Source organism: Hypanus sabinus, chromosome 3 (genome assembly GCF_030144855.1).
Source record: "Hypanus sabinus isolate sHypSab1 chromosome 3, sHypSab1.hap1, whole genome shotgun sequence".
In the NCBI taxonomy this organism is placed as follows: domain Eukaryota; kingdom Metazoa; phylum Chordata; class Chondrichthyes; order Myliobatiformes; family Dasyatidae; genus Hypanus; species Hypanus sabinus.
Genome location: NC_082708.1, coordinates 96235930 through 96253177, shown reverse-complemented (window position 1 = coordinate 96253177; position 17248 = coordinate 96235930). Strand labels below are relative to the sequence as shown.

Sequence of the window (17248 nt, the reverse complement as noted above, 5' to 3'; positions counted from 1 at the left end):
TAATACCAAACCTTCTAATAACCAATCACCTAATTAATTGCCTCAAGATGCAAAGTACAAACAAGAAAGATGTCTCAAAAACAGCCAGTGAAATTGGAAACACGAGGAAATCTGCAGATGCTGGAAATTCAAACAATAACACACACAAAATGCTGGTGGAACACAGCAGGCCAGGCTGCATCTATAGGGAGAAGTGCTGTCGACGTTTCAGGCCGAGACCCTTCCACCAGCATTTTGTGTGTGTTGTTCAGTGAAATTGGAGATAGGTGGGTGGTGATTTGTGAACACTACCTTATTACTTGGGTCCAACAACTTGTGTTCTTTAAAAGTTTTAATTGCCTTATCACCTTTACCTACCATCTTAACCACTCACTTCCTCCAGCACTATTGCACTGTATACACAGTACCTGAACGGTCTGTGAACACTGTCTCACTATTTTTGCACTACTATATATAGCTTATTGTAACTTTAGTATGTTTTAGGTCGTGCACTGTACTGCCGCAAAGCAATAAACTTCACGACATCGGTAGTCAGTGATAATAAACTTGATTTCTAATTCTGATTATTCGTTGGTTTGAGCAGGTCATCGGAAGGTGTTTTTTTTAAGAAACTTCAAAGCGGGGATTGAAAACTTTTGTGCTTAATGAAAAGATGAAGAGCTGACAATTACAGATTATTTTACAGTATTTCCTTTATTTTAAATAAACGACTTTGTTGCATCCCAAAACAAAGTATGAGATGAAATATCGACAATTTTCTATAAAGCATTTTATGTAAACGGTGCGGAAAGTATGTTTGGATCTCCGACCTTATCGGGGGAGAGTGGGTGTATTTGCCACCGCCTGCGCCTGATATACCCCCTGTTACCTGGGTCGTTACTCTCCATTAGCAGTGTCGATAGGGATAGGGGAAGGGGAAGGGGGGGGGGCGACCTCAGCTGTGCTCTTTGAGTTCAAGGGGAAGGGAAGAGGCTGACTGATACTTGCAGGCACTTGGTAGATTTTCTCAGAATTTATCATGAAACAACTTGTGAGCGACAGCGTAAACTTTTAAGAAGTAGGCGGAGGCGGTGCTGGCCAGTGAGGTGAGAGCCTGCGACGATGAAGCTACAGAGAGGGGGGATGCGACCACCAGTGACCATTTACTTTCGTGCTCGGTTGCAGAGGAGAGGAGAGAGTGATCGTGCCTTGTGAAGCTGGGATCCGAGTGGGCACGCCGAACGGAAGACTTCGTCACACGGACATGGAGCCCCACTTGAACGGTAACGCGTGCATATCTTCGTTCAAAATCTGCTTGTTAATCGTGTTGGCCATGTGTAGTGTTTGTAAGAAAGATGCTGTAATTGTTCGTTGAATTTGACGCAGTCCAACCTTTTTGTGACTTTTACATGCTTATTTTTGTAGAAATAACAGACCGGGTTAGTCTGTGGCACAGAGCTGCACACTGGTCAAAATAGTGTCAAGTTTCACTATGTACCCTCAGCCACCCGCAAATTTCAACCTGAATCTCGGCAGTTTTGGGATTAGCTAATTTCCTCGGACACCCTACTGGAAGTCTAAGTCTTCAGTTTTATACTGCTCATTGCTGTTGTTTTGTCCTTCCCCTCCCCCCAAAGGTTCGCTGAGCATCTCTCCCTCTCTCCCCCCCCCCCCCCCCCCCACTTGTAATGACATAGATTGCTTTATAATCAATGCTGTTGTCATGGAACTTCAGCAAAACTTTAAGTTTCTGATCTATCACACCTGCTTAAGGGAGCACCATTGTCTTGTCTCTCTGTCTCCTGACTCGACAAATCTGTTGCCTATTCTCTCTCAACACTCCAAAGAAAACCAATTAACACTGATATTTACTGAAGGTTTCTAATGGAATTACATTAATGTTCTCAATTCTTCTATAGCGAGGAAAAAGTAGTTAAATTAATTCAAAATGTAACTAAGTGTACACCCTAGGTTTTAAAGATCTTTGGTATTCACAACTTTGCTTCCTTGTCCCATGCCTATCTGCTGAATTGATACCCTACTTGGTTACTGGAAAAAAATGCCCTTTGTCCATATTTGACAATATTCATGGCCTGGTTAATAGCATTTGTTAAGGTAAAAGTAACTTGTTGCTAGTCTACAAGTAACCATATAACCATATAACAATCACAGCACGGAAACAGGCCATCTCGGCCCTCCTAGTCCGTGCCGAACTCTTAATCTCACCTAGTCCCACCTACCCGCACTCAGCCCATAACCCTCCACTCCTTTCCTGTCCATATACCTATCCAATTTTACCTTAAATGACACAACTGAACTGGCCTCTACTACTTCTACAGGAAGCTCATTCCACACAGCTATCACTCTCTGAGTAAAGAAATACCCCCTCGTGTTTCCCTTAAACTTCTGCCCCCTAACACTCAAATCATGTCCTCTCGTTTGAATCTCCCCTACTCTCAATGGAAACAGCCTATTCACATCAACTCTATCTATCCCTCTCAAAATTTTAAATACCTCGATCAAATCCACCCCTCAACCTTCTATGCTTCAATGAATAGAGACCTAACTTGTTCAACCTTTCTCTGTAACTTAAGTGCTGAAACCCAGGTAACATCCTAGTAAATCGTCTCTGCACTCTCTCTAATTTATTGATATCTTTCCTATATTTCGGTGACCAGACCAGTAATTGACATTTATCAAAACTTAGTGATTTAAATATCATATCCTGTGGAATATAGGCTTGGTATATCTTATGGAGGTCTGGCCAAGAAAGGTAATATTTTTGGTTTACATCTTTTAACGATCTAGTGAAGCCAATTTGAGGAAGAATTTGTTCCTGAAACAGCCATCTGTCTTTTCTCTGCTGGTAGGTGTTATTTTCAGCACAGTTTTGCAAGGTTTGATTTTAAATCTGCCATATTTTAGCCTTTGCAATGATTTTTGTTTATGTGACATCCTCAAATGAACACTTTATCTGTCCTTTCCTTACAGGTGTCAATGCTAAATCCAATACACATAACAGAGCAGGAATAACTAAAGAGAGAGCAGCAGCAGAAACATTTGAGCAAGCAATGATGTAGGTAGGAAGAGTGACGAGGTTCTGCAAAGTGAGTTGAGGTCCTCAGGATTGTGACCCATTCTGGTGAGGCAAGAAATAGGAAGATCACATAGTTTAACGTCAAGTCAAGTCACTTTTTATTGTCGTTTTGCTCATAACTGCTGGTACAGTACACAGTAAAAATGAGGCAACGTTTTTCAGGGCCATGGTGCTACATGAAACAGTACAAAAACTACACTGAACTACGTGAAAACAACACAGAAAAAAAACTACACTAGACTACAGACTTACCCAGGACTGCATAAAGTACACAAAACAGTGCAGGCATTACAATAAATAATAAACAAGACAATAGGCACAGTAGAGGGCAGTAAGCTGGTGTCAGTCCAGGCTCTGGGTATTGAGGAGTCTAGTGGCTTGGGGGAAGACACTGTCACATAGTCTGGTCGTGAGAGCCCGAATGCTTCGGTGCCTTTTCCCAGACGGCAGGAGGGAGAAAGGTTTATATGAGGGGTGCATGGAGTCCTTCATAATGTTGTTTGCTTTGCAGATGCAGCGTGTAGTGTAAATGTCTGTAATAGCGGGAAGAGAGACCCTGATGATCTTCTCAGCCGACCTCACTATCCGCTGCAGGGTCTTGTGATCCAAGATCGTGTAATTTCCGAACCAGGCAGTGATGCAGCTGCTTAGGATGCTCTCAGTACAACCCCTGTAGAATGTGATCAGGATGGGGGTTGGGAGATGGACTTTCCTCAGCCTTTGCAGAAAGTAGAGACAATATACCTTCTGGTGTGAAGTCTATGAACAGCATTTGAACATATGTGTCATGTGACTAAGAAGTTGATGTAGGAGGGAACACATAGAAACATAGAAAATAGGGGCAGGAGTAGGCCATTTGGCCCTTCGAGCCTGCACCGCCATTCAGTATGATCATGGCTGATCATCCAACTCAGAACCCTGTACCTGCTTTCTCTCCATGCCCCCGATCCCTTTAGCCACAAGGGCCCTATCTAACTCCCTCTTAAATATAGCCAATGAACTGGCCTCAACTGTTTCCTGTGGCAGAGAATTTCACAGATTCGCCACTCTCTCTGTGAAGAAGTTTTTCCTCATCTTGGTCCTAAAAGGCTTCCCCTTTATCCTTAAACTGTGACCCCTTGTCCTGGACTTCCCTCAACATCAGAAACAATCTTCCTGCATCTAGCCTGTCCAATCCCTTTAGAATTTTATACATTTCAATAAGATCCCCCCTCAATCTTCTAAATTCCAGCGAGTATAAGCCTAGTTGATCCAGACTTTCTTCATATGAAAGTCCTGCCATCCCAGGAATCAATCTGGTGAATCTTCTTTGTACTCCCTCTATGGCAAGAATGTCTTTCCTCAGATTAGGGGACCAAAACTGCATACAATACTCCAGGTGTGGTCTCACCAAGGCCTTGAACAACTGCAGTAGAACCTCCCTGCTCCTGTACTCAAATCCTCTTGCTATGAACTTCCTTAAACATGTCAGATTTGCCAGAACAGTTAGTGGAGAGGTTGTGGAGACATGTTGTTAAGACCTCAGACAATGTCAGGAATCAAAAGGTTGAGCGTGGTGTGACTAATGTTCTGAGCTGTGTATACTTCAATGCAAGAAGTATTGTAGGAAGGGCAGATGAGTTTTGGGCATGAATCTACATTATAACATTATAGCCATTAGTGAGATTGGGTTGCAGGAGGGGCAGGCCTGGCAACTAGGTATTCTGGGGTTCCATGACTTAGACGAGACAGCAGAGGGGTGGTGTTACTAGCGGCAGTGCTCAGTCAGGATAGACCAGAGAACTCGTCTAATGAGGCTTTATGTGTGGAATTGAAGAATAAGAAAGGTATGACCACGTTAAGGGGGGTATATTATAGACTACCCAGCACTCTGTATGATTTAGAGGAACAAATCTGAAGAGAGGTCTCAAACTGTTGCCAGACCATGGGATTTTACCTTGTTTTGCACTTTGTGTGCAGCGGGCATTCTTGCGGGCATTCACAGTAAATCCAAGAAACACAACAGAATCAATGAAAGACCGCACCCAACAGGACAGACAAACAACCAGTGTTCAAAAAGCAACAAACTGTGCAAATACAAAAGAAAAATGTAACTTATAAATAAGCAATAAATATTGACAGCATGAGATGGAGAGTCCTTGAAAATGAGTCTGTAGGTTGTGTGAACAGTTCAGTGATGGGATGAGTGAAGTTGCCCCCACTGGTTCAAGGGCCTGATGGTAGAGGGGTGATAACTGTTCCTAAATTTGGTAGTGTGAGTCCTAGGGCTACTGTACCTCCTTCCTGCTGTCAGAAGCAAGAAGAGCCTGGGCGTTGGGGGCCCTTGATGATGGCTGCTGCTTTCCTGCTACAGCGTTCTGTGTAGATATGTTGAATGGTAGAGAGAGCTTTACCCTTGGTGGACTGGGCCATATCCACTACTATTTGTAGGATTTTCCTTTTAAAGGCATTGGTGTTTCCATACCAGACTGTGATGCAACGAGAAAATATACTCTCCACCACACATCTGTAGAAGATTGTCAGTGTTTTCAATGTCATGCTGAATCTTTGTAAACCGCTAAGAAAGTAGAGACGCCACCGTAGTTTCTTTGTAATTGCACTAATATGCTGGACCCAGGACAGGTCCTCTGAAATGGTAACACTGAGTTGACACTCCCCATCTCCAGTCTCCTGGTGAGGACTGGCCTCTGGTTTCCACCTCCTGAAGTCAATAATTAGCTCTTGGTCCTCTTGACATTGACTGAGAGGTTGTTATTGTAGCACCGTCAGCTAGATTTTCAATCTCCTCTTGTATGCTGATTCATCAACACCTTTGATTTGGACAACAGTAGTGGTGTTGTCAGCAAATGTGAATATGGTATTGGAGCTCCGTAGCCACACAGTCATAAGTATGAAGTAGGTAGGTAGAGCAGGGGGCTAAACTCATAGCCATGTGGTGCACCTGTGCTGGTGGAGATTGTGGAAGAGATGTGCCAATTCACACAGACTGCGGTCTGCAAGTGAGGATATAGAGGATCCAATTGCACAGGAGTAATGATGCCAAGCTCTTGAAGCTTACTGATTAGTTTTGATGGGGTGATAGCATCAAATAGCAAACTCTAGTCAATAAAGAGCATCCTTACATATGCATCTTTGCTGTCCAGATTTTCCAGGGTTGAGTGAAGAGCTAATGAAATGGTGTCTGCTGTGGTCCTATTGTGCTTGTTATCTCCTCAAGGAATTCTAATAGGTTTGTCAGACAAGGTCTTCCATTAATGAAACAATGCTGATTTCACCCCATTTTATAATGTTTCGAAGTATTCTGAAATGCCAACCTTAATAATGCATTCTAACATCTTACCAACCATTGTAGTCAGGCAAATCGGCCTATAGTTTTCTGTCTCCTGTTTTTGCTATGGAGGAAGTGTGGTAAAAATTCATCAGACAGATACCTGGGATGGGATGGTGACTGAAGGGGAGGTTTGACAGGTTTAGGCATACGGATGCTTAAGTTTAGGAAAATGAGAGGGTATCACTTAGGCCTGAAGAATTATAGCAGAACTAGACAAGCAAGATGAAGGAGGATGCTCCAGATAGAATTCTAGGACCAGGGGTCAGAAGAGAACAAAAATAGTATCACACAGCAACAGCCATTTTGGCCTAACACATCTGCACTGACCATAATGCCAAACTAAACTGATCTCATCTGCCTGTACATGGTTGGTATCAGGCTCAATATAAGACCATAAGACATAGGAGCAGAATTGGATCATTTGGCCCATTGAGTCTGCTCTGCCATTTCATCAAGGCTGATCTAACTTCCCTCTCAGCCCCAATCTCCTGTCATGACCAATCAGGAATCTATCCACCTCTGCCTTAAATATACATAAAGACTTGGCCTTCACAGCTGCTTGTAGCAATGAATTCCACAGATTCACTACTCTCTGGCTAAAGAAATTACTCTCATCTCTGTTCTAAAAGGATAACCCTCTATTCTGAGGTAATGACCTCTGGTCTTCATCCTCTCCATATCCACTCTATCACCATTCAATAGGCTTCAATGAGGCTGCCCCTCATTCTTCTGAATTCTAGTGAGTACAGGCCTAGATTCATCAAACACACTTCCTATGACAAGCCATTCAATCCTGGAATCATTTTTGTGAATCTCCTTTGAACCCTCTCCAGTTTCAGCACATCCTTTCTAAGATAAGGGGCCAAAAACTGCTCTCAATACTCCAAGTGAGGCATCACCGATGCTTTAAAAAAGCTCAATATTATGTCACTGGCAAATGTCATGAAATTTGTTGTTTTGCATCAGCAGTACATTGCAATACATAATAATAAAAGCTAATAAAAACATCGATTTCTCAATCTTCCGATAATGCCTCTACCCTCCCCCCTCACTATTTTCCATCCTCCTGTCCCTCTTTCATATTATCTCCTCGCCTGACATTGCCTTCCACTGGTGCTCCTTCTTCCCCCTTCCCCCATTTCTTTTTTTCCATGGCCTTCTGTCTCTTTCACCGATCAACTTCCTAGCTCTTTGCTTCATCCATCCCCCTCCAAGTTTCACCTATCACCTGGCATTTCTCTGTCCCATTCCCCCCCCCCCCCCACCTGTCAAATCTACTCCTCAGCTTTTTTTTTCTCCAGTCCTGCCGAAGGGTCTCAGCCCAAAATGTTGACTGTTTTTTTTTCCATGGATGCTACCTGGCCTGCTGAGTCCGTCCAGTATTTTGTGTGTGTTGCTCAGATTTCCAGCATCTGCATATTTTCTCATGTTTGTGAAATGCAATGTCAGCATTTGATTCAAGGGGAATAAAAAATAAAAGCAAGGAGATAATGCTGAGGCACTCGTCAGGCTGCATTTGGAGTATTGTCAACAATTTTCATCCTCTTATCTCGGAAAGGATGTATTGTTATTGCAGAGAGTCCAGAGGAGGTTCACGAGGATGTTTCTGGGTATGAAGGGGTTAATGTATGAGGTTCATTTGGCAGATTTGGGCTTGTTCTGACTGGAATTCAGAAGATTGTGTGGGGATCTCATTGAAACCTACTGAATGTTGATAGGATTAAATAGGGTGGATGTGGAGAGGATGTTTCCTCTGGTGGGCCTGTCCACAACTAGAAGGCACAGCCTTGAAACCCTTTAGAACAGATGTAAGGAGGATTTTTTTTAAAGCCAAAGAGTAGTGAATCTGTGGAATGCTTTGCCATTGCTTGTGGTGGAGTCCAAGCCCAGGGGTATATTCAAGCGGAAGTTGATAGATTCCTGATTGGTCAGGGCATCAAGGGATGTGGTGCGACTGCATGTGTATGGGGTTGGATGGGTTCTGGGATCAGCCATGATGAAATAGCTGGAGTGGACTCGATAGGCTGAATGGCCTAATTCTGCTCCTATGTTTGATGGTTTTGTGGGCATTCCACCCACTTATTTTTTCCATTCTCCTTTGAGTTGTAAGACTCCAGCATAATGAAACAAATAGAAGGGTTAACATAAAAAGGTTTCTTAAGCATTGATAGATTTTCGATTTACTGAATAAACCTTCCTGTTTATTAAACAAAAGTGAAGTGGAATTCATAACTTGTATTATAATTGTGCATTCAGATTTTTAAAAAACTGAATGCTGATGTGCTGGGAAGTTTATCCCCTTGGTGGTCAGCAAATCTGGAACATTGTTCAGACTATTGGTCTCTGAATTAATGCAGTGTTTGAACTTGCTTTTAAGCTGAGTGGCATGGCTGATAATGCTTTGGCAGCGAGCCTTTGATTTGCATGGCTGGAAAAAGAGCTGAAATTACTGCAGCTGAGCAGCTTTAACTTGGGGTTTTAAAGTCACAAGGCTTCCTGGAATCAAATGTACAGTTAATGAAAATTTGGATTCTGCAATACACAAGAACAAAAGCTGGTAATGGTTGATGGGTCAACCATTTCAGGGATATACAGCCCAACTGGTCTATGCCAACTAAGATGCCCATCCAAACTACTCTAATTTGCCCATTTGGACCAAATCCTCTAAATCATTCCTGTTTATCTACCTGTCCAACTGTCTTTTAAAAGTTATTATTGTACCTGCCTCAACCACATCCTCTGGTATTTCATTTTATATATATATATATGTGTGTGTGTATATATATATCACACTCTGGAAAAAGAAGCGGCAAATTGAGGATTGTACTGGCTTATCCGATGATGAAGGCAGTGGACAGGAGTCAAATAAAAGAAGGAAGGAAGAGGTTAAGGTGTTGATGAATATCGAATGTGGACCTGTTTCTGATATAAATCCCAATTGTATTAACTAAAGATTTGAAAAAAAAGCATTGGGAGATATTACGGGTGCAAAACCTTTATGAGATGGGGTGTTCTTGGTGTTTTGTAAAGATAGTGAACAATGTGAGAAAGCTTTGGGGTTAAAAGCTGTGAGAGGAAGGAAAGTAACATGAATGAATTGTATTGAATGACAGTGCCCCGGGGAGTAGTCACAGTAGTGATCTAACTGTATCCATGGACCAAGTTAAAAATAATTAGGTCAGGGGAAAAGTTACGGCTGCTAACTATTTAGAAGGATTTTGTGGTATATTAAGAACAGATAGCTTATCAACATTGATTAAATTTGATGGAAAAGAAGTTACTGAATTAGGGTTAATTTAGGTAATAGTAACTATGTTCCAGTCCATGTGCCACACCTTCTGAGATGCTTTCAGTGCCAGAAGTTTGCTGAAGTAGCTGCTGTGTGTAAGGGGGTAGAGCGGTGGTGGAGAACATGATTATGGTAATTGTGGAGAAGGCTTTAGGCCAAAATAGAGCAATTGTGGAGGGGAGCATAGCATTGCTATGCAGCGTGTCCTGTATACAAGAAAGCTGTGGGAGTGCAGTGTGTTTGGGTGGAAGTACAGAAGACAGTGTCAATAGGACTTATTAATATTCAGAATGCAGATAAAGACAGTGTGTAAAGTGCATGATTGTAAAACAAAGGGTTCACTGATGATAAACTAAAATTTGTTATTTGCATGGCAGATGTGGTTAACTGTACAGCACAAACTAAAATTAGGACAGAAAAAAACTAAAATGAAAAACTGCAGAAGGATGTCTTGAGATGAGAGTTAACTCTAGAAATTACTAAAATGTTTTACAACAAAGAATATGCAGACTTCATTGGAGGATTGTTAATGTTTTAGTTTTGTAAGTTTTTATGTTTTGGGGGAGGGTTTTGAAGGGGTTTATGTCTTCTGGGGGGTGAGCTTATGTCTTTTGGAGGTTTTAGCATTTTACTACAGTTTATGTGCTGTATAATTAATAGATCTGCCATTCACTCCTTTGGCAGCTCGTTCCATGTATTTGCCACTTATGAAATGAAAAAAATTGCCCTTCAGTTTCTTATTAAACCTTTCACCTCTAACCTTAAAACTATACCTTCTTTCTTTCAATATCCCAACCCTGGAAAACCCATTCTCCCCATCTATGCCCCAAAATAGATAATATACTGTAGATGGCAAGTAATGATATAGTTAACAAAAAATATTGATGTAGATGGCAAACAACTGTGGGCCCATGTGTAGCAAGAGGACACAGTATAATTTGGTATCAAGGCTGGCACAAATTTATGGGCTAAGTGGGCTATCTAGTGCCGTATACTGTCACATGTTACTTTTGTTAGTTACAAAGTCTTCATCTCTTTCTCCACTGTGAAAGGAGAGATGATGTATGCTCTTCAGGAACCTGTACATCTTCATTTAGATATCAATTTTGGTTTTAGAGGAGCCCTTTAATCTCCTTGGATTCTTCATCGGCTTCTCTGCCAGAGCTAGCCATGTCCTCTTTTTGTACTCCTGAATCCTCCTTGACTACTTGTATCACACATTCTCCTTCACCATTTTGGTTTGTGTGTTGTTCAAGATTTCCAACATCTGCATTCTTTCCTGGGGTCCCTGTACCTCTCCACGGATTCACTTGATCCCAGCTCTCTGTAGCTGCTTTGTTTTTTTTCCCTCAATTTCACTTGAGATCCAAGGTTCCCTACTCCTCTATCAGCCTTCACTCTTCAGGAACTGCCACTCTATCACTCTCATGGTACTGGTTTGTTTTTCCTTTCTGTGAACTTGGATGCTTTTGCAAAGACTGGTTTCCATGTAACTGCTGTAGGTATTAGTGATATCAGTGATCGGTAACATAATTTGCTGTGGCTCCCACTCAGGACCGAAGGTTTCAGAGTAAAGTTATAGTGTATATCTAGAAGAACCAAATCGAAGTTTGTAATTTAAAAATACAATGCAGTATTGTGAAGTAAGTTTCTGTTTGTTTCCTTGATAGATATGTCAATGAAACTGGTGATGAAGAGACGAACAACAGGACTTCCTGATGCTTTGCTGCAGGACATGCTGAGAGGAAGGTTGCGAATTCTAGAGAATGACTGTGGAGAGGTCGTGACCCTCCTCAGTGTAAGTTGCAATCCATAGCATCAGCGGCAAAAGAAAGATGAGGAAAGTGTTATTTTCGGTCTGCATCCATGAAGCACTGGAATTTCCTGGAGCACCCCACTTTGCACTCCCAGTAATATTAATAGGTTAGGGGGTCCTGGCATTGTAGAAACAGTGATTAAATTTTAAAACATTTCCAAAAGAATTCTTCCTTAAAATGTCCAGAATGGAGTTCTCCCACAAAGAAATCTGGCCTTGAGACTGCTGAGAAATCAAAGACCTCTAATGGGTTATGAGTAATTAAAGGGTGGAAGGAGATTACAAATAAGTTTCCTGTTTTCCTTTTATTTTTGGGAAGTTATCGGTTTGTCTAGGCTTTCTAGCAGTTTTTTTTTCTCTCTAATGCCTTGTCTGCTCTGCACTTATTTTACTATTGGCTTTCACTGATGTACGCACTGAAGTCTTCTAATCAGTAAACTAACGAGACTTTAAGAAATGTTGTTCAAGATTAGCTGTCCAATATTATTGCATACAGAACACCGATATCAATGCAATGCCTGAATGAGATTTTTTTGTAAAAAAAACAAAATTACCAGAAAATCTTAAAATTACACGCTTAACACTTAATCTTTAGTGATAATAGATCAACAACATACTTCTACTCCATTTGTCCAAATATTAACTTTCATTATTTGCCCAATACTTATTGCCATTCCTAATTACCCTTGAGAAGGTGGTAGTGAGCCATTGCTTTGAACAACTTCAATTGGGGTGATGGTTCTAGCATAGAGAAACATTGTTTTGGATGCAAAGCAGAAACTTGCCCATGATGTTCAGCTTTATCTTACAGAATGTTGGCTAGTTTTAATGCTGGTTTATATTTCCTGAGGCAAATGTTAATTAAGGTAAGAATTTTATTCTTTTGCTAAGTTTATTGCTGGTGTGTATCAATTAACTCACTTTTTTATTGACTTTTAGGAGCTTTCTGCCAGACTATTGTCCATATATAGTGACCAAGACTTGATTGTAATAACTTTTAAAACTTTTGAAGAAATTTGGAAATTTTCAACCTATTACTCACTAGGTAGGAACATTTTTTTCAATTTGTTATGAATATTGCAACAATAGTTCGCAGATTACCGAACATTCCATGTTTTCATAAAGTATTAAAGTATGATGATGTATACAATTCTTAATGGTGTGTTTTATATACTAGGATTGGCAGTGCAGTTTGTAGATTTCAATTTTTGAAGAGCTTGTAATCTTAAATATAAGATAATTTGTGACTATTTGTATTTCTTGTAATCTAGAACATTGGCCCTTGATGTTGTGTCAGTCTTGATGCCAACTTGTGTTAAACATCTTGCTGTGTATCATCTGTCTCTCAATTCCCTTCATATTCATGTGCCTATCGAAAAGCCTCTTAAATGCCACCAAATTGACTGTTTTCACTACTATTCCTGGTAAGCCATTCCAGACAACTACTACTCTTTGCAGTTATATTAAAAAAATCTTGCCTCTTGTGTCTTTTATACGCGCCTCTTTTACACTCCCATCAGCACCCTTCCCACCTTGGAATCACGTCCTCGTGTTTGACATTTATACACTGGAGGGTAAAAGATTGTGCCTGTCCTATCTATGCCTTTCATAATTTAATAAACCTTTATCATGCCTCTCAGCCTCTGACACTTGAAACCAACCCCAGTTTTCATCGTAGATTGTACCCTCTAATCTAGGTAGCATTCTGGTAAATCTCGTCTGCACTCTCTCTGTATCTCCACATCCTTCCTATAATGAAGGAACTAGAACTACACACAATACTGCAAGGGCTGGGTGGCTTGTGTTCTATATAATTGCAACATGACCTCCTTACGCTCGTACTAACACCTCTAGTAGTGAAGGTAATGCAGAGTTCCTCCAGCTTTTTTTGTGTGTTGCTTTGAACTTCCAACATCTGCAGATTTTCCTGTGTTTGGGATGTCATGTGCCTTCTTACCACTTTACCACCTTTAGTGAACCCTAGACCCTAAGATCTATCTGTACCTTGATATTAACGAGTATAAAGGGTATACTTTCTCCTTTCCTTTGAACTCCTGAAGCGCAACACCTCACACTTGCTTGGATTAAACTCCATCTGCCACTTTGCTCTCCGTAACTGTAACTGAGCTTTATCCCACTCTATTGTTTGATAGCTCTTTACACTCCACATATCCTCCAGTTATGGTGCCATCCTCAAACCTGCTAATCCATCTAAATCACCTATATATTTCACAAGCAGTAGGGGTTTCTGCACTGATCCTTGTGAAACAGCACTGTGGTGAGCCTCCAGTCAAAATAATGGCCTTCCATCCCTCCTCTCTCTCTGGGCAAACCAGTTCTGAATCCACACTTACAGTTCACTCTGGATGCCATGCATCTCCATTTTCTGAATCGACCTACTGTGAAAGGATGTTTTAAATATCTTGCTAAAATCCATCTAGATAATGCTTACCTTTGTCACTTACTCAAAATAAAAGTTTATTGGACATGACCTGCCCCATTCTAAGCTATGTTGACTGTCCCTAAGCAGGGCATGCCTTTCCAAACGTATGTAAATCCTAATCCTCAGTATCCTCTCCATTAGCTTCCATACCACTGATCTGAGGCTCTCTACCCTATAATTGGCCTGGATTATCCCTATTTCCCAGGTATATTTGTGTTATATTAAATTATCACTTTAAGATCTATGGTATAACAGAAGCTTCTGTTGCTTTGTAGGTTTAATTGATCATTGCATGGAGAATCTTTTGTTAGACCAGGGGTTTTGGCTGACTTCTCTTGGTGAAGATGCCATGATTGATGTTCAGATAAGTGAAGATTCTCTCAAAATGATGTGTATGGGCCTTCTTTCACAGGAAGGTAAGGATCTGACATTTAAAATTGCATTTTAGTAGGAGCTTCTCAAACAAAACAATTCTGTGTTTAGAAAAGATAGAGGAGGGAGTTATTTCAGTTCCATCCATTTTCAAAATATCTTGCTGGAGTTGAAGGAAATAAGAGGAAGGTTTTCACAAAATGTAGTATTTCTAGAAATATGATTTGTATTTTGTTGTTTTCTTTCTATACCCATTCTTTAAATATATTAAAAGTGTTCCTGGAAAATGAATGTTAAATAAACTTTAACAAAAATCAAAAAGGTTGAGTAAAACGGATTTGGAAACTTCGGCACTCGTAGCAAACAACTTGTATATGGCAAACACTCAAACCCAAAGATTCAATGTGTTAAAGCAAAATTTGTAAAGTGAGTCTTCACAAATTTGCAAATACCTATTTGGTTATAGATTTATAGTTGGAAATGATAAATGTAATGTGCAATAAAACATATGGTTGGGCCAGCTGTTTTGCATTGTGGGAATTTATTGGTTTTTTTCAGTATCTAAGATGGAAAATATTTAGAAAATATCTAAAATCAATGTTTTATTTCACTTTTTAAAAGTTGGTATGTTTCAGACTCTTGTTCAAAATGGTGATTCTTCTGGTGAATCTCCAGCCAAAGCAAACTTGTGTCGTGTAATGCAATTGTGTCAGGGAGATTAGACAATCAAAGGACCCAATGAACATCCTTCTTTGCTTGATGGTTTGGAAGGAAGGGCTGGTCAATTGGCATGTTTGATTAATTGGAAGGATTATTACAATCTGGTTCTGCTTGATTGTGTATAATTTTACAGGTTTGGAAGTACATGTCAATAACTGTTTTTTTCTGTAGGGGTGTTTTTCATAACATGTCCACTTAGTCATCAAAGGAGTGATGAAAATGACCTACAGCCTGAAATGAATGACCTAGTTGCTGCTGTTGACAATTCGGAAAGAGGTTCCATGTGGTTTGGAGAATCACTAGTCAGTGGAAAGAAGGTTCCAAAGTCACATGTGGAGGTCTTTGACCCTTTTCATCAGTAGGTGCCAGAATTTTCCTGAGATTGTTTAAAATTTGTCAGCTTGCATAGTGAAATTCTTTTTTTTACCCAAAGAGATCAGTTTGTTGATTTTATTTTTCTTTCCTTCATGGACAAAGATGCTATCCTGTTCCTTCTCTTCCTGAAGTACTAATGATCTTCTTGCCAATTTCTTTGCATTCAGAGTAGTGTGGAAAACGTGGAATTATCTTCATGTGTTCATTATCTGACAGCCAGTGACACTGGCAGATGTTTATGGTAGAAATTAAAGAAGCTAAGATCCACCAACGTCTGCCACATTTTTCTCTTGTTGCAGTTGCAGTTAAATGGATTGTGCAAAAGTTGCTGAGCTCCAGCTAACTAGGTCAAATCCCTTGAATTCCCAATGACCATTTGAGATATGATCTTCACACCCTAGTATTAATTAATGCAGCAGAGTTGTGATTGGTTGCAAGTTAGGGGTTCCTGATCTCCAGCCAGCTGGATCTTTCTTGCACCAGAAAACACAGATGGGGCCCAACGAAAATTTGCATGATTTGGTGCAGGCCTCATTGCTAAACTCTGGTGGTAAAACCTACAGAAGATGAGGACATCTTTCTTGTTATTTCACCCTGCTTATCCTGAATAACTAATTTCTAAGTGTGAAGTCATTTTAGTCCCCATTTCTAAACTCTGGTTAGACCACACGTGGAATATTGTAGTCATTTTGGGTCATCTCATCATAGGAAGAATGTAGAAGCTTTTGAGAGGGCGTAAAAGAGATTTGCCAGCACACTGACTAGGTTAGAAACATGTCTGTGCAGATACAGGGAAGTGGACCACAGATTACAACAGGAAATAGAAAAGGCGAGTCAAAAGGGCAATGTTATGAGAGTCATGGGAGATTTTAGCACGCAGGTTTATTGGGCATATCAGGTTGGTAATGGATCTCAAGAGCGTGAGATTGTTGAATGTCTACGAGATGGCTTTTTAGAGCAGTGTGTCATTGAGTCTTTTAGGGGATCACCTATACTGGATTGGGTGTTATGTAATGTACCAGAGGAGATTAGGGAACTTAAGGTAAAAGAGCCCTTAGGAGCCAGTGATCACAATATGATTGAGTTCAACTTGAAATTTGATAGGGAGGGAGTAAAATCTGACATAGCAGTATTTCAGTGGAGTAAAGGAAATTACTCTGGTATGAGAGAGCAGTTGGCCAAAGTAAATTGGAAGGAGCTGCTGACAGGGATGACAGCAGAACAGCAATGGTGAGTGTTTCTGGGGAAAATGAGGAAGGTGCAGGACAGATGTATTCCAAAAATGAAGAAATGCTCAAATGATAAGATAGTACAACTGTGCCTGATAAGGGATGTCAAAGCTTATGTAAAAGCAAGAGAGGGTATACAGCAAAGCAAAAATTAGTGGGAAGACAGGATTGGGAAACTTTTTAAAAACCCTTCAGAGAGCAGCTAAAAGAATCATTAGGAGGGAAAAGATGAAATATGAAAGGAAGCTAGCAAACAATATCAAAGTGGATAGTAAAAGCTTTTACATATAAAAAAACAAAAGAGATGAGATTGGATATAGGACCACTAGAAAATGAGGCTGGAGAAATAATAATAGACAATAGACAATAGGTGCAGAAGTAGACCATTCGGCCCCTCGAGTCTGCACTGCCATTCTGAGATCATGGCTGATCATTCACTATCAATACCCAGTCCCTGCCTTGTCCTCATATCCCTTGATTCCCCTATCCATCAGATATCTATCCAGCTCCTTCTTGAAAGCATCCAGAGAATTGGCCTCCACCGTCTTCCGAGGCAGTGCATTCCACACCTCCACAACTCTCTGGGAGAAGAAGCTC

General features: G+C 40.6%; 1 protein-coding gene across 1 annotated transcript in view; it reads left to right on the top strand.

Moving 5' to 3' along the window:
- Nucleotides 1-1029: 1029 nt before the first annotated feature.
- The window catches only part of LOC132390921 (SH3 domain and tetratricopeptide repeat-containing protein 1-like), a 91346-nt gene continuing 75127 nt past the window's right edge, over nucleotides 1030-17248 (top strand). Inside the window, exons 1-5 of the mRNA XM_059963456.1 lie at nucleotides 1030-1262; nucleotides 11367-11494; nucleotides 12452-12557; nucleotides 14231-14371; nucleotides 15219-15405. Coding sequence (XP_059819439.1) covers nucleotides 1244-1262; nucleotides 11367-11494; nucleotides 12452-12557; nucleotides 14231-14371; nucleotides 15219-15405 — 581 coding nt within the window. The 5' untranslated portion in view covers nucleotides 1030-1243. The remainder of the gene's footprint in view (nucleotides 1263-11366; nucleotides 11495-12451; nucleotides 12558-14230; nucleotides 14372-15218; nucleotides 15406-17248) is intronic.